Here is a 23,550-nt window from a genome sequence, read left to right as displayed (position 1 = left end):
CTCTGTAGCCTTTCATGAGGTACCTTGTCAAACGCCTTTTTAAAATCCAGATACACAATATCAACCGGCTCCCCTTTGTCCACATGTTCGTTTACTCTACTACTACTAATATTTAGCATTTCTATAGCACTACAAGGCGTATGCAGCGCTGCACAAACATAGAAGAAAGACAGTCCCTGCTCAAAGAGCTTACAATCTAATAGAATTGAAGTAAATTGGTCAGGCAAGATTTCCCCACACAAAAGCCGTGCTGACTCGGTCTCAGTAATCCATGCCCTCGGATGTGCTCTGTAATTTTGTTTTTAATAATAGCCTCTACCATTTTCCCCGGCACCGACGTCAGACTCACCGGTCTATAATTTCCCGGATCTCCCCTGGAACCTTTTTTAAAAATGGGCGTTACATTGGCCACCCTCCAATCTTCCGGTACCATGCTCGTTTTTAAGGCTAAATTGCATATCGTCTTTTACTACATTTTCTAGCAGTGAGTTCCTGAGCTTAACTATGCATTGAGTGAAAAAAATGTTTGTTTTAAAAGTTTTAATGTGTAATTTCTTGTTGTTTCCCTAGTTCTTGTTCTTTTTAAAAATTGATTCATATTTACCTATTCCACTTGACTCCAGGATTTTGTAGACGTGCCATATCCCCCCTCAGCCTTCTCTTCTCCAAGCTTAAGAGCCCCGACCTCTTGAGCCTTTCTTTGCACCTGCTGTAAACCATCTTCAATAAATCATAAATCATTTAATTCCAATAAATAAACATGAGTCATTCTATCCCCTTGATTTTTTTCATTAGTCTTCTCTGTATCTTGTTTAGTTCAGCTATTTATTTTTTGAGACGTGGCAGCCGGAATTGCATGGTTCTCTCTTTTCCTAAGGTGACTTTTCTGTTCCGTTTGAATCAGGAGGTGTGTTTGCCTTCATTTGTGAATGAATTATTTCCAGCTCCTGGTCTCCATGGTTGTGACCTTGGAGGTGGTGCCCTGGGTGATGGCTCATATGCATCCTTTGCAGTTGGTCCTCTTGTTGTGGTGGGTTCTGGCCTCGCAGGACTTCATCGTCTTCTGCCTTTCCTTTCCAAGGCGAGACTCAGTCTGGCATGGTGGGACAGTTTGGTTTACTTGTTGAGGGGAATTCTGCTAGATCCCCCCTCAGTGAGTTGTGGTCACCATGGATAAGAGTCTCCTGAGTTGGCGAGCACACTACTGGGGGTGGCTTGGTTCCTGAAGGGGCTAGCACATCTGTGACTCCCCATTTCATCCTACTTTTCCTCCGTGGGATCTCAATTTGGTTCTTTGGGTGCTGTCCAGGGCCATGTTTGAGCACCTGTGATCGACTTCCATTAAGGATCTTGCTGTCAAGATAGTGTTTCTGGTGGCTCTTACCTTTGTTCGGAGGGTTTCAGAGCTGCAGGCCCTTTCATGCTGGGACCTTACCTTTCCTTCTCAGAGGATTTAGTGTGTACTGTTCCCTTGTTTCTGCCGAAAGCGGTATCTCCATTCCGTGTGAATAAGGAGGTCTGCTTGCCTGCCTTTTGGGGCAGGTTCAACTTCTGTAGACCAGACGCTCCACAAGTTGGATGTCCGGAGGATGTTGCTCTGGTACCTTCAGGAGACGAATGAATTTTGGTTCTCTGATCACCTCTTTGTGCTACTTCATGGCCCTCGAAAAGGCCAGATGGCCTCTAAGGACTCCACTGTCAGCTGGATCAAGGTGGCTATTGAATCTGCCTACATCTGTAAGAATTGCCTGATGCCTCGGGTGGAAGGCCTGTTTTACTAGGGCTCAGGCTACTTCCTGGGCGCAGGCCTAGGCACTTCCCCTGAGGAGATTTTCAGGGCAGTGTCTTGTCATCGCTTCATTCCTTTACTAAGCATTACACATTGGACATGTTAGCCAAGGTCCACTTGGACTTTGGCAGTGCTGTTATTCGGGGGTCCTTGCCTTCCCCTGCCCAGTAGATCTGCTTCGGTACATCCCATCTTTACAGAACGGTGGAGCTGACGCTAGAAAGGAGAAATTCTTAATATATAGTTCTCTTTTCTTTAATCAGCAACATCATTCTGCAATCCGCCCTTGGAAGACCTTAGCCTGGGGTTATGGGTGTGCTTTGTATTTCCTTTTCAATTCTTAAAAAGAAAAAAAAAAAAGGAAAGACAAAGAAAATCCATTTTGCGATTGTCAACCAAACGGGGTTCCCATGATATGGCTATTTCCTGGTATATGCAGGGCAGTGAGTATCACTCTGTGGTGTTTTTCTCACTTGACTATCATTGTGGTTGCAGTAGTTGATGGGGCATGGGTGGGTTACAAAAAGGGACCTTCTGCTGCTTGGGCAGATGCACACTGGAGTTTTCCAGGGAGCACCACAGCTTATACTGGTGATGTCAGTGGTGCAGTTCAGTTTTCTGTACCACCACCTGCTGGTAGGAAGGGATAACACTGATCTGTGCAGAACAGTGTCATAAGAATAGCCATACTGGGTCAGACCAATGGTTCATCTAGCCCAGTAGCCTGGTTTCCAATAGTGTGTAATCCAGATCACAAGTACCTGGCAGAAACCCAGTTAGTAACAACATTCCATGCTGCCAATCCCAGGGCAAGCAGTGACTTCCCCCATGTTTGTCTCAATAGCAGACTATGGACTGTGGAAATCCAGTGGACTGCCTAAATTAGTCTCAAAGGCTATCTGGGACCATCAGGTCCCTAAAGCTTAGAACAATATATAAACAATAAATGTATCAAATTGTAAATAATTCAGCAGTTTATACTGTATCAAATTCAAAAATATCTGCATTTGAAAAAATACCTTATATGTCAGTAGCAGTAAAAGACTGATAAATAATATATATAAGCCATATTTGAAATAATATTAACAAAACAATACACAGAGATATTTAAAACTAGAATCTGTTTAACATGATCTGATATCCTAACAGCATTTAAATGTATCCCGCTGCTTTATATGAAACGTAAATAAGACCATCTATCAGTTACCTTAAAACCGTTAAAGCTTATTAACAAAAATTAACTTTCACTCTTTGAGAAGTCTCTGGAGCTTGGAAGAGGCTTCTCAAAACATAGTAGTATACATGACTCATTGGTGTGGCACTTGGGTTGACTTTGTAGAATTGTGTGCTACCTTGGAGGAGGGAGGTCTCCTAGAAGGAGAGCATCACCCTGGTGAAGTAGGAAGTACTCCTGTAGCCAGGACCTGCCCACCAGGGGATGTATTATCCTTTCGCACCGAGGATATATCTCCAAATGTTGCCCGGGAGGGAAAGGTTAGGACAGCTGTTGTACTTGGTGATTCGATCATTAGGCATATAGATAGCTGGGTGGCTGGTGGACGTGAGGATCGCCTGGTGACTTGCCTGCCTGGTGCGAAGGTGGCGGACCTCACGCGTCACCTAGATAGGATTTTATATAGTGCTGGGGAGGAGACGGCTGTCTTGGTACATGTGGGTACTAATGACATAGGAAAATGTGGGAGAGAGGTTCTGGAAGCAAAATTTAGGCTCTTAGGTAGAAAGCTGAAATCCAGATCCTCCAGGGTAGCATTTTCTGAAATGCTACCTGTGCCACGCGCAGGGCCCAAGAGACAGGCAGAGCTCCAGAGTCTCAATGCGTGGATGAGACGATGGTGCAGGGAGGAGGGCTTTAGATTTGTTAGGAACTGGGCAACATTCTGGGGAAGGGGGAGCCTATTCCGAAAGGATGGGCTCCATCTTAACCAGAGTGGGACCAGGCTGCTGGCATCGGCGTTTAAGAAGGAGATAGAGCAGCTTTTAAACTAGAAATGGGGGGAAGGCCGACAGTCGCTCAAAAGAGCATGGTTCGGGATAAGGTATCTTTCAAAGATATCACCATAACAGGGAAGATAGAGTATCCTGATAGTGAGGTTGCAAAAGAGATTGTAGTAGATCGGGTATCTTTAAATAACAATAAAAATCAGACAAAAGATTGCCAATTAATACTGTCAAGTACTAAGCATGATGTACTTAGGAACAAAAAAACATAGTTTGAAATGTCTATATGCGAATGCCAGGAGCCTAAGAAATAAGATGGGGGAGTTGGAATATATTGCACTAAATGAAAAATTAGATATAATAGGCATCTCTGAGACCTGGTGGAAGGAGGATAACCAGTGGGACACTGTCATACCGGGGTACAAATTATATCGTAGTGATAGGGTGAATCGGATTGGTGGAGGGGTAGCATTGTATATTAACGAGAGCCTTGAATCAAATAGATTGAAAATTCTGCAGGAAACAAAACACTCCTTGGAATCACTGTGGATTGAAATTCCATGTGCAAAGGGGAAAAGGATAGTGATAGGAGTGTACTACCGTCCGCCTGGCCAGGACGAACAGACGGATGCGGAAATGTTAAAGGAAATCAGGGACGCAAACAAACTGGGCAACACAATAATAATGGGGGATTTCAATTACCCGCATATAGACTGGGTTAATGTAACATCTGTACACGCAAGGGACATAAGATTTCTTGATGAAATCAAGGACAGCTTCATGGAACAGCTAGTTCAGGAGCCGACAAGAGAAGGAAAAATACTAGACTTAGTCCTTAGTGGTGCTCATGATCTAGTGTAGGGGGGTAACGATACGAGGGCCGCTTGATAACAGTGATCATAATATGATCGGTTTTGATATTGGCATTGAAGGAAGTGAAACTAGGAAATCAAGTACGCTAGCGTTTAACTATAGAAAAGGTGATTACGACAAAATGAGAAAAATGGTGAAAAAAGACTGAAAGGAGCAGCTCGCAGAGTAAAAAACTTGCATCAGGCGTGGATGCTGTTTAAAAACACCATCCTGGAGGTTCAGGACAAATATATTCCACGTATTAGAAAAAAGGGAAAAAAGACTAAACGTCAGCCGGCGTGGCTAAACAGTAAGATAAAGGAAATCATTAGAGCCAAAAAACAATCCTTCAGAAAGTGGAGAAGAGAACCAACTGAAAGTAACAGGATAGATCATAAGGAATGCCAAGCCAAATGCAAAGCGGAGATAAGGAGGGCAAAAAAGGACTTTGAGAAGAAATTAGCGTTGGAAGCAAAAATACATAGTAAAAATTTTTTTAGATACATTAAAAGCAGGAAACCGGCCAAAGAGTCGGTTGGGCCGCTGGACGAAAATGGTGTTAAAGGGGCGATCAAGGAGGACAAAGCCGTAGCAGAGAAATTAAATGAATTCTTTGCTTCGGTCTTCACCGAGGAGGATTTGGGGGGGACACCGGTGCCGGAAAGAATATTTGAAGCGGGGGAGTCGGAGAAACTAAACAAATTCTCTGTAACCTTGGAGGATGTAATGGGTCAGTTCAGCAAGCTGAAGAGTAGTAAATCACCGGGACCTGATGGTATTCATCCCAGAGTATTAATAGAACTAAAAAATGAACTTGCGGAGCTACTGTTAGAAATATGCAATCTGTCCCTAAAATCGAGTGTAGTACCGGAAGACTGGAGGGTAGCCAATGTTACTCCGATTTTTAAGAAGGGTTCCAGAGGAGATCCGGGAAATTATAGACCGGTGAGTCTGACGTCGGTGCCGGGCAAGATGGTGGAGGCTATTATTAAGAATAAAATTGCAGAGCATATACAAAAACATGGACTGATGAGACAAAGTCAGCACGGATTTAGTGAAGGGAAGTCTTGCCTCACCAATCTAATGCATTTTTTTGAGGGGGTAAGCAAACATGTGGACAATGGGGAGCCGGTTGATATTGTATATCTGGATTTTCAGAAGGCGTTTGACAAAGTGCCGCACGAAAGACTCCTGAAGAAATTGCAGAGTCATGGAATCGGAGGTAGGGTATTATTATGGATTAAGAACTGGTTGAAAGATAGGAAGCAGAGAGTAGGATTGCGTGGCCAGTATTCTCAGTGGAGGAGGGTAGTTAGTGGGGTCCCGCAGGGGTCTGTGCTGGGTCCGTTGCTTTTTAATGTATTTATAAATGACCTAGAGATGGGAATAACTAGTGAGGTAATTAAATTCGCCGATGACACAAAATTATTCAGGGTCGTCAAGTCGCAGGAGGAATGTGAACGATTACAGGAGGACCTTGCGAGACTGGGAGAATGGGCGTGCAAGTGGCAGATGAAGTTCAATGTTGACAAGTGCAAAGTGATGCATGTGGGTAAGAGGAACCCGAATTATAGCTACGTCTTGCAAGGTTCCGCGTTAGGAGTTACGGATCAAGAAAGGGATCTGGGTGTCGTCGTCGATGATACGCTGAAACCTTCTGCTCAGTGTGCTGCTGCGGCTAGGAAAGCGAATAGAATGTTGGGTGTTATTAGGAAGGGTATGGAGTCCAGGTGTGCGGATGTTATAATGCCGTTGTATCGCTCCATGGTGCGACCGCACCTGGAGTATTGTGTTCAGTACTGGTCTCCGTATCTCAAAAAAGATATAGTAGAATTGGAAAAGGTACAGCGAAGGGCGACGAAAATGATAGTGGGGATGGGACGACTTTCCTACGAAGAGAGGCTGAGAAGGCTAGGGCTTTTCAGCTTGGAGAAGAGACGGCTGAGGGGAGATATGATAGAAGTGTATAAAATAATGAGTGGAATGGATCGGGTGGATGTGAAGCGACTGTTCACGCTATCCAAAAATACTAGGACTAGAGGGCATGAGTTGAAGCTACAGTGTGGTAAATTTAAAACGAATCGGAGAAAATGTTTCTTCACCCAACGTGTGTAATTAGACTCTGGAATTCGTTGCCGGAGAACGTGGTACGGGCGGTTAGCTTGACGGAGTTTAAAAAGGGGTTAGATAGATTCCTAAAGGACAAGTCCATAGACCGCTATTAAATGGACTTGGAAAAATTCCGCATTTTTAGGTATAACTTGTCTGGAATGTTTTTACGTTTGGGGAGCGTGCCAGGTGCCCTTGACCTGGATTGTGTCTGATGACCTTAAGGTGGCCAAACAGGTAGAAAAGGCAATACTCAAAGCCAGAAGGATGCTTGGGTGCATAAGGAGAGGGATGACCAGCAGGGGGGAAAAAAAGAGGTGATAGTGCCCTTGCACAAGTCTCTGATGAGGCCCCATTTAGAATACTGTGCGCAATTCTGGAGACCACACCTAAAAAAAAGAAATAAACAGGATGGACTCAGTCCAGAGGGCGGCTACAAAACTGGTCAGCAGTCTTGGTCATAAAACATATAGTGACAGACTCATGAACCTCAACACATATACGCTGGAAGAGATACGGGAGACAGGGGATATGATAGAGATGTTTAAATACCTCAGAGACTTTAATGTACAGGAGGTGAGCCTTTTTCAAAAGAATGAAAACTCTGGAATGAGAGGGCATAGGATGAAGTTAAGAGGAAATAGGAGGAATCTGTTCACGCTTTCCAAAAATACTAGGACTAGGGGGCATGCGATGAAGCTACAATGTAGTAAATTTAAAACGAATCAGAGAAAAAGTTTCTTCACTCAACGTGTAATTAAACTCTGGAATTCGTTGCCAGAGAATGTGGTAAAGGCGGTTAGCTTAGCGGAGTTCAAAAAAAGGTTTGGACGACTTCCTAAAGGAAAAGTCCATAGACCGTTATTAAATGGACTTGGGGAAAATCCACTATTTCTGGGATAAGCAGTATAAAATGGTTTGTACATTTTTGGGATCTTGCCAGGTATCTGTGACCTGGATTGGCCATTGTTGGAAACAGGATGCTGGGCTCGATGGACCTTTGGTCTTTCCCAGTATGGCAATACTTATGTACTTATGTACTTATTGGCCACTGTCGGTGACAGGATGCTGGGCTAGATGGACCTTTGGTCTTTCCCAGTATGGCACTACTTATGTACTTATGTACTTATGTACTATTAGATAAGGTTTTGCTTTATTCTTTACTTTTATTTATTTATTACATTTGTATCCCGCGCTTTCCCGCTCATCGCAGGCTCAATGCGGCTTACATAGTAACAAGAGAATACAATCAGTAATATCTGAATCAACAAAGGAGGTATGTGGTAGGACAAAAGAACAAGGGTAAATGGGGATAAAAGAGGTATGAGAGATAGGATAGGGATAGGTAAGGAAGTGGAGCGATGAAGAAGAGGTAGGGGAAGAGCATGGAGGGTAAGAAGATTGGTAGGAGGTAATTTCTGAGCCATTGTTGTTAATGATTAGATGAACCGGTAAATGGATGGGTTGCTTATGTTTGCTTATGGTAGGTCAAGTCATTTGGGTAAATCTGTTTGAATAAATGGGTTTTCAGTAGTTTCCTAAAGGGAAGGTGTTCATTAGTTGATCGAATATATCTGGGTAGAGCATTCCAGAGTTGGGATCCCAGGTAGGGGAAGTTAGATGCATGATAAGTTTTATACTTTAGTCCTTTGCAATTGGGAAGGTGCAGGTTAAGGTATGTTGATGAAGATGTTGACCTGTTTCTGGATGGAAGATCTAATAGATTGACCATGTAACTTGGTGATACTCCATGGATGATCTTGTGTATTAGTGTGATGGCCTTAAAGTTGACTCGTTCTCTAATAGGGAGCCAATGAAGTTTCATATGGAGGGGTGTTGCACTTTCGAATCTAGGCTTCCCATAAATAAGTCTAGCTGCCATGTTCTGGGCAGTCTGAAGTTTCTTCATGATTTGGGCCTTACATCCAACGAAGATACTATTACAGTAATCAGAGTGGGTGAGTACCGTGGATTGTACCAAATTGCGGAAGGTATTCAAGGGGAGATAAGGTTTCACACGTTTCAACATCCACATCATGTTGAACATTTTCTTGGTGATGGATGTTGCGTGGTCTTCAAGGGATAGGTATTTATCCAATGTAACTCCAAGGATTTTCAGATTGTTGGATATAGGAATTGTGATATCAGGAGTGGTGAGAGTAGTTGGGTGGAATATTGGGAGGAGAGGATTAAGCATTGAGTTTTGTCTTTGTTCAATTTCATTTTGAAAGCGTTGGCCCAAGAAGTTAGGATATTCATACCATTGGTTATTTTGTCGGAAATGTCTGCCAGGTTAGATTTGAAGGGAATAAATATGGTAACGTCATCAGCATAGATAAAAGGGTTGAGACCATGTTTGGAAAGGGATTTAGCCAGAGGAATCATCATAACGTTGAATAGAATTGGGGATAGGGGAGAACCCTGAGGTACACCGCAATCTGATGACCAGGGAGATGAAATTGCAGTAGATGATTTGACTTGATAGGATCTAGAGGTAATAAAGCCTTCAATCCATTTTATAACATTGCCACCAATTCCCAACTTATCCAGAAGAATACAATGGTCAACCATGTCAAATGCTCCAGACATATCAAACTGCAAAAGGAGTATGCTATTTCCGATTGATATTTATTGCTTGAATCTGGATATTAAAGTAAGCAATACTGTTTCCGTACTATGGGTAGGACGGAACCCTGATTGAGATTCATGAAGGATGGAGAATTTTTGCATATACTTGTTGACTTGAAAGGTCACTCTGTTTTCCATTAATTTAGTTATTAGGGGGATGGAAGCCACTGGTCGGTAATTGGTAACATCACCTATAGGTTTTTTGGAGTCTTTGGGTATTGGTGTGAGTAATATGTTACCATGTTCTGTAGGGAAGGAACCTTGTTGTAACAAGAAGTTAAGGTGGGCAGTGAGATCTGTGATGATGCGTTCAGGGGCGTCTTTCATTAAGTGGCTGGGGCAGGAGTCAAGATGACAATGGGATCTGGAGAGTTTAGAGATCGCCTTGGAAACTTCTTCGGTGGTGAGGAGGGTGAAACTTGTCCATGATCGGCCAGCCGGAATTTCATTAATGTTGGGATCCAATTCATTGAGAAAGGTATCTATGTAGTTACCATCGTGGGGAATTGAGTTACGAAGATTAGTAATTTTATTATAAAAGTGCTTAGCCAATTGGTCTGCAGATGTGCAATTTGAAGGTGAGAAGGTAACTGGATTAGTGTTGAGGAGACTCTTTATTAGTTGATATTGTTTCTTTATATCTTTTATATCTTTTTATATCTTTTATATATTGTTTCTTTATATCTTTTAATATATACAATTGATAAGTGATTTTTTTGCTTGCTTTTTTGTAACCGGTGATGACATGAATCTGAATAATATAGCTTGTTCTATTATTTCTGTGATTTTTAATTGACTAGAAAAATGTTAACTTGGAATATAAAAGTGAAATCCGTGGAGGAAAGTAAATGATGTATTTTCTGGTAGGTATCCCAGCATGCAGCAAAATGCATTCCTGCCATGGCGTGTCCAGAACTTACGGAGCAGATTCGCCGGGAGATTGCTGCCTCCATCCATCAACGCAAAGGAGATTTTGCTTGCTATTTCCTGACAGATCTCGTAACTTTCACCTTGCCTGCAGGTCAGTGCAGAAATGGCATGAATTTATCAAGTTAGCTTCTTTGTAAGTTAGCCTGGTTTCTTTTCAATCCAACATAAAATTTTGTGATTAGGCAAGAGGATAAATCAAGCATAGAGTACTTTAGTTGTGAATATTACTTTTGCCTATGTAAGAAATCACCTGCTTGTAACCTTATCTCTCTTCAATAGTCCCTTTTCCCTATGTGTCCTATCTGTCTGTCCTACCCTTATCCCTTATTTGTCCTATCTATCTGTCCTGATTTAGATTGTAAGCTCTTTTGAGCAGGGACTGTCTTTTCTTCATGTTTAATTGTGAAGTGCTGCGTACGACTGAAAGCACTATAGAAATGATTTGTAGTAGTAGTAGTAAATAACCTTCCTTGGCAGGCGTGATGGACCATGATAGACTTTCTCTGCTATCATTTTCTAAGTTAAACAGGTCTTTTCTCAAAACTTACTAAGTTCTTTGCTGCTAGTGCACACCTAACAGACATGCTAAAGCATTCCACATTTCTTTTGCAGTCTGTGCACACTAACCGTGTGGTATCTTGTTTTGGTGGAGGTATGTTGTGGACAGAGAGTGGACGTGGATGCACTAATCAGCGTGTGCACATCACCATTGCACTGACTGGTTAATGCATCCATATTGACAGAGCCACCTAAATAGGAGGCAGACAGTGCCGTTGCGGTAATTTTTTTTCTTTTCTTTAAATGGCTATGCACTAATGCTTGTTATGATTCTGCTAGTCAGACAGGGGAATGCTTGGAACCGCTCCTGATTGGTCCATCAGGGGCTGAGCTGATGTCAGTCTGATCTACTTAAGCTCACCTGTCCCTACAACCCTTGCTTTGGCGTTACTTCAGTTCTTCTGAAGCCTTACCTTTGCTCTGTATGAGCTATTAGCTCTGTGCTTGCGTGGAGTTATTATTCCTCTCCTTGCTTGCAGTTTCTGTTGCTCTGTCTCTGTCTGCTGGCTGCGTGTGTCTAATTACCTCTCTCACTGTACCTGGGTTTCTCTGTTTGGCTGTGGTTCTGTGAGGTGAGTTCCTACCTTGTTCTGTTCCAGTTTGTTTGTTTTGCTTCCCCTTCCTTTGGAGTTTCCTTTGTGCTGTGTTTGTTTTCTGCTTGGCAGGTCCTGCCCTTGTAGCAGACTCGGGGACCCTTTTGTTTCTCTCTGTGGGGGGTTGTTTGTTTGCCTCTGGTTGCTGTGTGTGTGCTGAGCTTGGTTTAACCCTTTGAGGCAGATGCAGCAACCAAACGTAAAAAAATCTAAGAGGTAGATGCACTAAACGTTTTTCATCGTTAAATGAGCCCTCAGGGAAGAATTTCCTATCCTTTCCATGCACTTAAGCCTATTTTCCGACGACAGTAGCAGCTAACGAAAACGGAATGGAGATGAGCAATTAGTGTGAAAACCCCATTGAAACGACATGCACTAACCTTTTCCGATTGCCTTTACGCAGGAAAAAGGCAGGAAAACTAACGAGAGGTCTGGACCTCTCGTTAGGACAGCTCTGTGCCAGGAAAAAGTGTTAAGTGAAAAAAATAAACAAACTTTGAGCCAATCCCAGCGCATTAGCAGAGCTAAAAGCGCTGTGATTGGTCCAAAGGACCTCAGAAAACACATAAAAAAATAAAAATAAAAAAAGGATCGGGAGGGGGCAAGGGCGCTCATCAGGGGCGTCCTGTACGGACGGCCTTGCCCCCCCCCCCCCCCCCGCTGCTCCCCACTTTCCGCCGCTCCCCCCACCCCGAAAAAGCAAACTTCTAGAAGCCCCTGCCCCCCTCCCTTCCTCACTACTCTCACCTCAGCTCCGCCTCCCGACATCCTCCGTCCGTGCCCCGCCCCCTTTTGGGGTCGTCGCCGCCATTCCCCTCCTCCATCGGGCCCCCCTTCCTCTTACCGGGCCCGTGCAGCGCCTCTCTCCTCTGTCCGAAGGCGCTGCACGGGCAAGAAGAAAGCTGAATCAGCTGATGCCTGCCTTCGCGATGGCGCGTCTTTCTCCTGCTGCGCCCGCCCCTGTCTGACGTCAGTAACCTATGTAGGTTACCGACGTCAGAAAGGGGCGGGCCCAGCAGGAGAAAGACGCGCCATCGAAGCTGGGCAAAGGCAGGCATCAGGCTTTCTTCTTGCCCGTGCAGCGCCTTCGGACAGAGGAGAGAGGCGCTGCACGGGCCCGGTAAGAGGGAGGGGGGCCCGATGGAGGAGGGGAATGGCGGCGACGACCCCAAAAGGGGGCGGGGCACAGGACGGAGGATGTCGGGAGGCGGAGCTGAGGTGAGAGTAGTGAGGAAGGGAGGGGGGCAGGGGCTGCTTGAATTTTGCTTTTTCGGGGTGGGGGGAGCGGCGGAAAGTGGGGAGCAGCGGGGGGGGGGGGGGGCAAGGCCGTCCGTACAGGACGCTCCTGATGAGCGCCCTTGCCCCCTCCCGATCCTTTTTTTATTTTGATTTTGATTTGGGAGCCATGTGCTTGTGATTTGACTGTGTTTTGACTGTTTGTGGCATGCGCAGAGCAGCTAACATAACGCTTGGCTGCTCTGCGCATGATTTGGGGGCCGATTAACGATGTGTATTGTGATTCTTTGATACATTGTACGTTTCAATACCGATCTCAGCATGTGTGACTTTTTTTTTTGGTGCATTTTTCGTTATTTTAAAATCGTTAGGGACTTTAACGATTTAGATTTTTTTACGTTTGGTTGCTGCATCTGCCTCTAAATCGTTAAAGTCCCTAACGATTTTAAAATAACGAAAAATGCACCAAAAAAAAAAGTCACACATGCTGAGATCGGTATTGAAACGTACAATGTATCAAAGAATCACAATACACATTGTTAATCGGCCCCCAAATCATGCGCAGAGCAGCCAAGCGTTATGTTAGCTGCTCTGCGCATGCCACAAACAGTCAAAACACAGTCAAATCACAAGCACATGGCTCCCAAATCAAAATAAAATAAAAAAAGGATCGGGAGGGGGCAAGGGCGCTCATCAGGAGCGTCCTGTACGGACGGCCTTGCCCCCCCCCCCCCCCGCTGCTCCCCACTTTCCGCCGCTCCCCCCACCCCGAAAAAGCAAAATTCAAGCAGCCCCTGCCCCCCTCCCTTCCTCACTACTCTCACCTCAGCTCCGCCTCCCGACATCCTCCGTCCTGTGCCCCGCCCCCTTTTGGGGTCGTCGCCGCCATTCCCCTCCTCCATCGGGCCCCCCTCCCTCTTACCGGGCCCGTGCAGCGCCTCTCTCCTCTGTCCGAAGGCGCTGCACGGGCAAGAAGAAAGCCTGATGCCTGCCTTTGCCCAGCTTCGATGGCGCGTCTTTCTCTTGCTGGGCCCGCCCCTTTCTGACGTCGGTAACCTACGTAGGTTACTGACGTCAGACAGGGGCGGGCGCAGCAGGAGAAAGACGCGCCATCGCGAAGGCAGGCATCAGCTGATTCAGCTTTCTTCTTGCCCGTGCAGCGCCTTCGGACAGAGGAGAGAGGCGCTGCACGGGCCCGGTAAGAGGAAGGGGGGCCCGATGGAGGAGGGGAATGGCGGCGACGACCCCAAAAGGGGGCGGGGCACGGACGGAGGATGTCGGGAGGCGGAGCTGAGGTGAGAGAGTAGTGAGGAAGGGAGGGGGGCAGGGGCTTCTAGAAGTTTGCTTTTTCGGGGTGGGGGGAGCGGCGGAAAGTGGGGAGCAGCGGGGGGGGGGGGGGGCAAGGCCGTCCGTACAGGACGCTCCTGATGAGCGCCCTTGCCCCCTCCCGATCCTTTTTTTATTTTTATTTTTTTATGTGTTTTCTGAGGTCCTTTGGACCAATCACAGCGCTTTTAGCTCTGCTAATGCGCTGGGATTGGCTCAATGTTTGTTTATTTTTTCACTTAACACTTTTTCCTGGCACAGAGCTGTCCTAACGAGAGGTCCAGACCTCTCGTTAGTTTTCCTGCCTTTTTCCTGCGTAAAGGCAATCGGAAAAGGTTAGTGCATGTCGTTTCAATGGGGTTTTCACACTAATTGCTCATCTCCATTCCGTTTTCGTTAGCTGCTACTGTCGTCGGAAAATAGGCTTAAGTGCATGGAAAGGATAGGAAATTCTTCCCTGAGGGCTCATTTAACGATGAAAAACGTTTAGTGCATCTACCTCTTTGTCTGCAGAGCTTCTCTGCTTCTGGCAGTTGTCTGTTTACTGCAGTCTTTCCTTTGTGACTGTTTCAGTCCTTTCTTTGCTGTAGTACCTCCCGTATTACAGAGCACTGTCCCTTTCTGTGCTGGGTGTGTGTGTTAGGCTCTGCACTCAGTTTTGCGGACTTTCCCTTCCCTGTCTGCTGAGGGTCTCTACCTACAGTATCTTATATTACAGTCCCTCACCTTCTTTGTGTGTGGTGGGCTATAGCTTGACGTGTTTCTGTGTATGCTTCCCTTTCTCCTTGACTACCAGCACCGAGGGTGTTGCTGGTGCTCTGGTCCCCGTGGGGGACCCCTCGTTTAGTCTTTTTCTCCCCTCCCTAAGTATGAGTCAGTTCCAGTTAGGCTGAGAGGCCCGCATGCTTGAATTCTGAGTGAATCGGTTCCCAATGGGCCGTGAGGCCCGCCTGATTGCCCTATCTTCCCTTTTCTGGAGGTGCAAGTTGGTTGCTGCGTGTGTGTACAGGGATTGGTAGCTGGAGTGTGTAGTGCCTCCTTGGCCCACCCTCGACCTTGGCCTAACCCCTATACTAGGTCTCGGCCGGGGCCCAGGGGCTCACAACCAGACTAACAATGCTCATATTACAGTCATTAATGAAACACATTTTAAAAAGCTCTTTTTGATGGCCACACTAAAAATCAGTTACCTTACTTTCTAACTCTTCTTACTCTCTTACCTACCTACGTGTTACATCTTTGCTTTACCCTTCACTATCAGTTAAAATGTTCTATTCCTTGACATCAAGCAGATGAAGCCATTACGTATGGGTTGTGTCCATTAACCAGCAGGGGGAGATAGAGAGCACTCAACTTCTCACAGTGCCTCATGGCCAGCCAGCTCCACTGCCTCTTCAGTATTCTCTATCTCCCCAAGCAGGGTGGCTGCAGCTTCTTCGAGCTCCATAAAAAATCTGCCTGGGGGTGGCTCCTGGCTTGCCAGTTGTTAGCCGGGGTGTTAGAGGCTATAGCAGCTTCACTTTGAAGGCACATAGGTTAGCCCTTTCCCTGCCTTACCCATGCCCCCCGTGGATGTGGACATATTAGCTTGCTTTTCCCTGTCCTTTCCCACTCAGTGGATGCAGGCACATTGGTTCGCCTTTCCTTGTCTTTCCCACTCATCTGAGCCTCCGGAGTTCTTATTACCTCTGCTTTCCTCACAGCATTAAAAAAAAAAAAATGGAACAGAGGTTTTCCTTTGATTCTTCTATGGGACCTGAGCTGTGATACTCGGTCCGGTGAGGTAAGAGTGTTTTCTAACTCCTCCGGGTTGGGCCCGTGATCGGGGCGTTTTTGGCGCGAAACCGCCATTTTGAATTTTCACACCGTTTTCGGTGATGGCTGCAGAGAATGTAAAGTGCTGTTTTCAGTGTCGCAAGCGCAAATCAGCAGCGGGGCTCTGTAAATCGTGCTGTACAGGTGTAAGAGCCGGCCCGAGCATGGCGAGCGATGATTCTTCCCGCTCAGAGCTGGCAGCGGACGCCATTTTGAATTCTCCGCATGGCGCGGCCTCCGTAGAGACTGAGAACCCTGATCCCGGGGGGGGGGGGGGGGGGGGGAGACACCTCGAATTGAGGCTATTCAGGGAGTGGCTAGCCCCGGACGGGATCTGGGTGCCCAGGGCTAGTTTTTCTCCCCTGATTTTGTGTTGTTATTGCATAAAGCATACATGCTGAAAAGAGCTCTCCCTCAAGGGTCGTCTGAGGCCCCTTCTATTGTCCCCCCCCCCCCCCCCCCCCCCCCCCGGTGGATTCTGGCCTGGGACTGCCCGCTGAGGCTATTTTCCCTGATAATTGGCATAAAGAAAAGTGTAGAAGGGCTAATTCCCCTTCAGATTGTGGTGCACCTCCTTTTTCCCCCCCCGAGGTCGGGCTGTGAGGATTCGGAGAGGTCTTGCAGGCCTTCGTGGTCTGAGGAGCCAGAGTCAGGTGCAGAATTACCACAGGATCTGGATGATCCCTCCGCGGTGAGGATTTTCCACCGTGATGAGCTGCCAGCGCTTATTTCAGATGCCCTACAGGTCCTTTCTATTGAAGAGCCTGACAGTGGCACGGCCTCCTCTGTGAATCCTAGGATGGCTAGTACCAAAAAGCCTACTCAAGCCTTTCCTTTGCATGACTCCATCCAAGAGCTTATTTCCGCTCAGTGGGCTGACCCCGAGGGACCTTTGAAAGTTTCCAGGGCTATGGGGCAATTATACCCTCTGCGTGAGGAGCATTTGGCTCGCTTTGCAATGCCTAAAGTAGATGCCCTAGTCACTGCGGTGACAAAGAGAACTACCCTCCCTGTGGAAGGAGGAGTTGCCCTGAAGGATATACAAGACCGTAGGCTGGAAGCAGCACTTAAACGGTCCTTTGAAATTGCAGGTCTTACTGTTCGGGCGTCTGCATGCAGTTGTTATGCTGCTAGAGCCTGTCTGGAGTGGTTGCAACAGGCAGTGGAACAGCCCGGAGATGGAGCGGAGCCCTTCTCGGATGTGGCTCCGCGGCTGGAGTTGGCCTTGTCCTTTTTGGCTGATGCCCTTTATGATATTGTCAGAGCTTCGGCTAAACACATGGCAGTAGCAGTGGCGGCTCGCCGTCTTCTTTGGCTACGACATTGGGCAGCGGACATGGCCTCTAAACAAAGGTTGGTGAAGTTGCCCTTTCAAGGCCTTCTCCTATTTGGTGAGGAGTTGGAAAAAAAAATTGTTAAAGGCCTGGGAGATCCTAAACCCCAGCGCTTGCCCGAAGATAGGCCGAGGCCTTCTTCCAAGGGCCAGGCGATCCACTCCTCTTATAGACCTCGCTTCCGTGAAGCTAGAAGGTACCGCCCGGGGCTTTCTGGTGGGTTCACTTCTCGTGCCCGTTTTTCAGCAGAGGAACTCCTTTCGCTCGGACAAGCATTCCGCAGCCACCGGCTCTAGGCCTGGAGTTCAGGGGCGACCCTCTCAATGATGGTGCGCCGGCCCCCTCCTCGCTTCCTGTCATCGGAGGACGTCTTTCCCTCTTTGCCGAGGAGTGGGCCAATATTTCCTCAGATCAGTGGGTTCTGGACCTTATCACAGATGGCTACAGAATAGAATTCAACGCCCCAGTAAGAGACGTGTTTGTGACGTCCCGATGCGGTTCTGCCGCCAAACGGGCAGCGGTAGAGGAGACTTTGCAAGGTCTGATTCAGTTAGGGGCCGTGTTCCCGGTACCTCCCGCTGAACACGGCTACGGCCATACTCCATCTATTTTGTGGTGCCGCGAAAAGGTGAGTCTTTTCGCCCTATTCTGGATTCAAAAGAATTAAACAAGTCCCTGAGAGTGCGGCATTTCCACATGGAAACCCTGCGCTCCGTCATTGCTGTGGTACAGCCAGGAGAGTTTCTCACGTCTCGAGACCTGAAAGAAGCTTACTTGAACATACCAATTTGGCCCCCGCACCAGAAGTTTCTGAGGTTTGCGGTGTTGGGAAAACATTTCCAGTTCCGGGCCTTGCCTTTTGGCCTCGCCACAGCTCCCCGAACCTTTTCGAAGGTAATGGTGGTAGTGGCTGCTTTGCTCAGGCGAGAAGGTATCAGGGTTCACCCGTACCTAGACAGCTGGCTCATCAGAGCAGACTCTGTAACAGAGAGCTATCAAGCTACAGCCAGAGTGGTCTCAGTACTTCAATCTACTACTACTACTATTTAGCATTTCTATAGCGCTACAAGGTGTACGCAGGCTGGGTCGTCAATATGGCCAAAAGTCACCTGACCCCCTCGCAATCTCTAGAATATTTGGGGGCCAGGTTCGACACAGACTCGGGCTATGTGTACCTACCGGAGCTAAGGCGGTGCAAGCTTCAGAATCGGGTCCGTCTGCTCCTGAGGATGCCCCGCCCGCGAGCTTGGGACATTGTCCAGCTGCTGGGATCGATGACAGCCATATTGGAAGTGGTGCCCTGGGCGAGAGCGCACCTGAGACCTCTACAGTATTCCCTACTTCAAAGATGGTCTCCAGTTTCTCAGGATTATCAATGCAGACTTTCTTGGCTCCCTGCGGCCCGACTCAGCATGGAGTGGTGGCTCTCAGACAGCATGCTGCGGTGAGGAATGCCACTGGCGCTCCCCGATTGGTGTCTAGTAGTGACAGATGCCAGCCTGAAGGGCTGGGGCGCACATTGCAAGGGGAAGCATGCCCAGGGTCTATGGACACCCGAGGAGTCGGAGTGGTTCATCAACCGCCTGGAGTTGAAAACGGTGTTTCAGGCGCTTCTGGCCTTTCAAGTGACCCTGGAAGGATTGGCTGTCAGAGTGATGTCGGACAACACGACAGCAGTGGCCTACATAAATCGACAAGGCGGCACTCAGTGCAGAGCACTGGCCGCGCAGGCCGAACAGATTTGCCACTGGGCCGAGCTGCATCTTCAGTTTCTGTTGGCAGCTCACATTGCAGGTCAGAGCAACGTGCAAGCCGATTATGTAAGCAGGCATCAGATCGATCCAGCAGAATGGGAACTTGCAGACGAAGTATTCCTGCAGATATGTGCCAAATGGGGCAAGCCCGTGATGGATCTTATGGAGACAAGTTCAAATGCCAAAGTCCCGTGCTTCTTCAGCAGACGGAGAGATCCTCACTCGGCAGGGTTGGATGCCTTGACTCAGCCCTGGCCTCCGGGCCTACTATATGTGTTCCCTCCGTGGCCCTTGATAGGGCGCGTGCTCCTGCGGATTTGGCTGCACCCAGGAGAAGTGGTTCTCATCGCCCCGGATTGGCCCAGGAGGCCTTGGTATGCGGACCTCTGACAGATGCTAGTGGAGGCTCCCCTTCCTTTATCTCTGGTACCGAACCTGTTGTCACAGGGCCCGGTAGCCATGGAGGATGCCTGCCGCTTTGGTCTTATGGCATGGCGATTGAGAGGGCGCAATTGAGGGACAAAGGCTATTCAAACAGTCATTTCCACTCTCCTGCAGGCCTGCAAGCGTTCCACTTCCATGGCTTATTCCAGGATTTGGTACCAGTTTGAGTCTTAGTGTGCTTCAAAAGCGATCACACCCATGCGGGCTCCTGTCTCGCCGATTCTGGACTTTTTCAGGATGGTATACAAATAGGCTTGGCCTATAATTCCCTGCGGGTGCAAGTGGCAGCGTTGGCCTCCCTTCGTGGTAAGGTTGAAGGCGTGTCTTTAGCTGCTCATCCAGATGTGGCACGGTTTCTTAGTGGGGTGCTTCGGCTCCGGCCTTCCGTGCGAGCACCCTTTCCAGCTTGGAACCTGGGGCTAGTTTTGAAGGCCCTGCAGGCTTCTCCTTTTGAGCCGCTTCGGTGAGCATCGGAGAAAGATTTGACACTAAAGGCCGTTTTTTCTTGTGGCCATTACTTCGGCGAGACGGGTGTCAGAGCTCCAGGCGCTGTCCTGTAGAGACCCATTTCTGCAATTCTCAGAGTCCGGGGTCACGGTTCGGACCGTGCCTTCTTTCATGCCTAAGGTGGTTTCAGCGTTTCACCTAAACCATCCTATTTTGTTGCCCTCCTTTGATAAGGAGGAGTTTCCAGAATCTTTTGGGCAGTTGCACCTGTTGGATGTGCGCAGGACTCTGCTGCAGTATCTGCGAGCAACTATCTTTTTCAGGATCTATGATCATCTGTTTGTTTTGCTATCAGGTCCTCGCAGAGGGTCTCCAGCGTCTAAAGCCACTATTGCCCGCTGGCTCAAAGAAACTATCTTTTCAGCTTATCTGCTTTCCGGCTGGTCTCCGCCTGTAGCCTTTAAGGCGCATTCTACCAGAGCGATTTCTTCCTCTTGGGCTGAAACTGGAGCACTCTCTCGTCAAGAGATATGCAGTGCAGCAACATGGGCTTCTAAGCTCTCTTTTGCCCAACATTGCAGGCTGGATGTGGCTGCTAGGAGGGATGCGTGTTTTGGAGCACAAGTGCTAGCGCGTGGTGTGACCTGTTCCCACCCTATAAAGGGATTGCTTTGTTACATCCCATACGTAATGGCTTCATCTGCTTGATGACAAGGAAGGGAAAATTAGGTTCTTACCTTGGTAATTTTCTTTCCTTTAGTCATAGCAGATGAAGCCATGAGCCCTCCCTGTACGATTGTCTGTATGCTGTGAATCTGTTTCAGGTTCTGTTCTTGTTTCCTGAAGTTCCTTCCTTAGGAGAAAGTTGGAAAACAGTCTTCAGGATTCATGTTCACTTATAGGAGGGTGAGTCCATTCCCTCCAGTTTATGTTTTGGAGGATGAGTTTATTCCCTCCAGGAGGTTGCGTGTATCCCCTCCAGTTATACAATAAGGAGGACGAGTTTATTCCCTCCAGGAGGATGTGTTCATTCCCTCCTTTTGAGTTCATGCCCTTGTTAAGGGGCCATCTTCGCTGTGAGGAAAGTTCATGTTATTCCCATTGCGGTTTGCCATACTGCTTTGGAAGCTTCAAATACTCAAGAGGCAGTGGAGCTGGCTGGCCATGAGGCACTGTGAAAAGTTGAGTGCTCTCTATCTCCCCCTGCTGGTTGATGGACACAACCCATACGTAATGGCTTCATCTGCTATGACTAAAGGAAATAAAATTACCAAGGTAAGAACCTAATTTTCCCTTACGTATTGTGTTGACATTGTAAGTAGTATACTATGCCATACTTTGCATTGTTATTTGAATATTTTTACTTCTGTAATTGCCTATTGCTCATTTTTGATTTATTCTTACTGTACACTGCCTTGAGTGAATTCCTTCAAAAAGGCGTTAAATCCTAAATAAATAAATAAATACATGGGCTTAGCATGCGGGAAATTCCCATGTAAGAGTGCTAAGCCCATTTGTTAGCACACCTTAATAAAAGGACTCCTTAGTTCCTTAGCTTCTGGGCTTGTACTATCCTTAATAAGTGGGTGCTCTCCCTTCTTGTTAACAGTGGGAGGTAGAGAAACCGATCTTTTACTGAGACATCATCAGAATAATCTGTTGGTTCTCAGTGGAGTGTTTCAGTATTTCTCTAACTCCAAGAAGAGGGTAGGTTGTTCAGCCTGGTGTTCCTAGTCCCTGGCGAAGCTCCCAGTAATGCAAGCCTTTGTTTCTCAGCTTGGTTGAGCCTAATGGCCTGCTCCCAGATTTCTGGATTCACACACCCGACCTGATTGAGCACGGAGCTTGTCTCCTCTGCCCCCAGTCATCTCCTGCAGGTGTCTATTGGGTGAGGCTTATGGCTCAGCCCCATGGGCCCTGCCATAGGGGATGCAGGCCTCTATTTCTCCCCCCCACTCGCTTTTGCACCTTCTTAGTTGCTTCCTCTGGGCTGTCCTGCAGTTCCAGGCAAACAAATTAGCTGGGTCTGCCTGGTTTAGCTTTTCCCCTGCATAGGGAGCTAAACTGTAACTAAAAAACAAACAAAAAACCCCAGAATCTGCTTATGCATCCTTAGATACAGCACACCTTGAAGAAGCAAGCAGGGGAATGGCGAGAATGTTGGAGTCCAGGGCCTCAGTTGGTAGTTCCCTGCACTCCTCCTGTGACAAACCATTCCCAACTTCAGATATAGGCCTTGGGGAAGTGACCAGATGTCCATGGATACTCCTTCCTCAAACACAAAGGAGAGGGAATCGAAAGTACAAAGATACTACTTTCTCAGACAAACAGGATTTTTGGGAACAGTGGCCATTTAGAGTGCATACTGTATTTCTCCTGATGCAGCGTTTCTACTACAGGAGCCTGCACAGCCCCCATTGGGGATAAGAACATGAGTAGCCATACTGGGTCAGCCCAGTATCCTGTTTTCCAAACAGTGGCCAAGCCAGGTCAGAAGTACCTGGCAGGAACCCAAATTGACAACACTCCATACTACAAATCCCAGGGCACGCAGTTACTTCCCAAGTATGTCTCAATAGCAGACTATGACTTTTTCTCCAGGGACTTATCCAAACCTTTTTAAAATCCAGATATGCTAACTGCTGTTACTACATCCTCCAGCAAATCGATTTCCTTCTACTCGTTCTACACCACTCAGGATTTTGTAGACCTCAATCATATCTCCCTTCATCCATCTCTTTTGCAAGCTGAAGAGCCCTAACCTCTTTAGCCTTTCGTCATACGAGAGGAATTCCATCCCCTTTATCATTTTGGTCACTCGTCTTTGAATCTCATTTGCACATTATTGAGTGGGGGAACTAAAAGTGATTCTATTCTATAGCTTTGTACATCGATAGGGGTATTAGGACTGGTATCTACTGCCTCATCTCCAGGTCCATCATTTGGGTGGGGGTGTCTCAATGGAGCCACTGAACGCTTAGCATTTTGTTCTGCTGGTTAAACAGGCTTAAACCCTGGAGACTGGGTCCCCTCTTTTTGGGGCGGCTTCTCGTACCTTGGCCAAACGACCCCAGGGAGACCAGATCGCCATGGAGGTTCTAATGGAGGCAGACTCACTTTTGGAGATGTGGGGGACACTTCGGACCCTCATTCACCCAAGGTTCGTGATTCTTGGACTTTTAAGAAGTTATCCAAACCTTTTTTAAACCCTGCTAAGCTAACTGCTTTTACCACATTCTCTGGCTATGAATTCCAGAATTTAATTACATGTTGAAATATTTTCTGCAATTCGTTTTAAATTTACTACTTTGTAGCTTCATTGTGTGCCCCCTAGTCCTAGTATTTTTGGAAAGAGTAAACAAACGATTCACGTCTACCCGTTCCACTCCACTCATTATTTTAAAGCCCAGCTTTTTGATGCTGCTTTTAAATCTTAACCCCTATTCACTTGTACAGTACCCTTGCATGTTTTATCTTTCCCACCTTATTAATTCCCTTATCCCTTATTTGTCCTCTTTGTCCTGATTAGATTGTAAGCTTTTTCAAGCAGGGACGGGTCTCTTCATATTCAAGTATACAGCGCTGCGTAAGTCTAGTAGCACTATAGAAATAAGTAGTAGCGGATAGTCATGATAGTCCACTTTTAAAGGTAATAAAAAGAAGATACTCCAATAAAAAAATAACAATATATTTTTTAAATTAGCCTTAGAAAACAGAACCTTCTTCAGATCAGAAATGAGCAAATGATGACAAACATCAGAATATGTGTGTGTGTG

General features: G+C 47.0%; 1 protein-coding gene across 2 annotated transcripts in view; it reads left to right on the top strand.

Annotated features, from left to right (window-relative positions):
* Positions 1-23,550, top strand: part of ZRANB1 (zinc finger RANBP2-type containing 1) — a gene marked incomplete at its 5' end in the record, with an annotated part of 249,239 nt that overhangs the window by 54,127 nt on the left and 171,562 nt on the right. For both annotated transcript variants that reach the window (XM_030202551.1, XM_030202549.1), the window contains 1 exon segment: positions 10,205-10,358. In XM_030202551.1, the coding sequence (XP_030058411.1) occupies positions 10,205-10,358 (154 nt within the window).

The sequence above is a fragment of the Microcaecilia unicolor genome, chromosome 5 (genome assembly GCF_901765095.1).
Source record: "Microcaecilia unicolor chromosome 5, aMicUni1.1, whole genome shotgun sequence".
Taxonomy (NCBI): Eukaryota; Metazoa; Chordata; class Amphibia; order Gymnophiona; family Siphonopidae; genus Microcaecilia; species Microcaecilia unicolor.
Note: the sequence above shows the minus strand (reverse complement) of the source record. Positions and strands in the feature narration are given on the sequence as shown.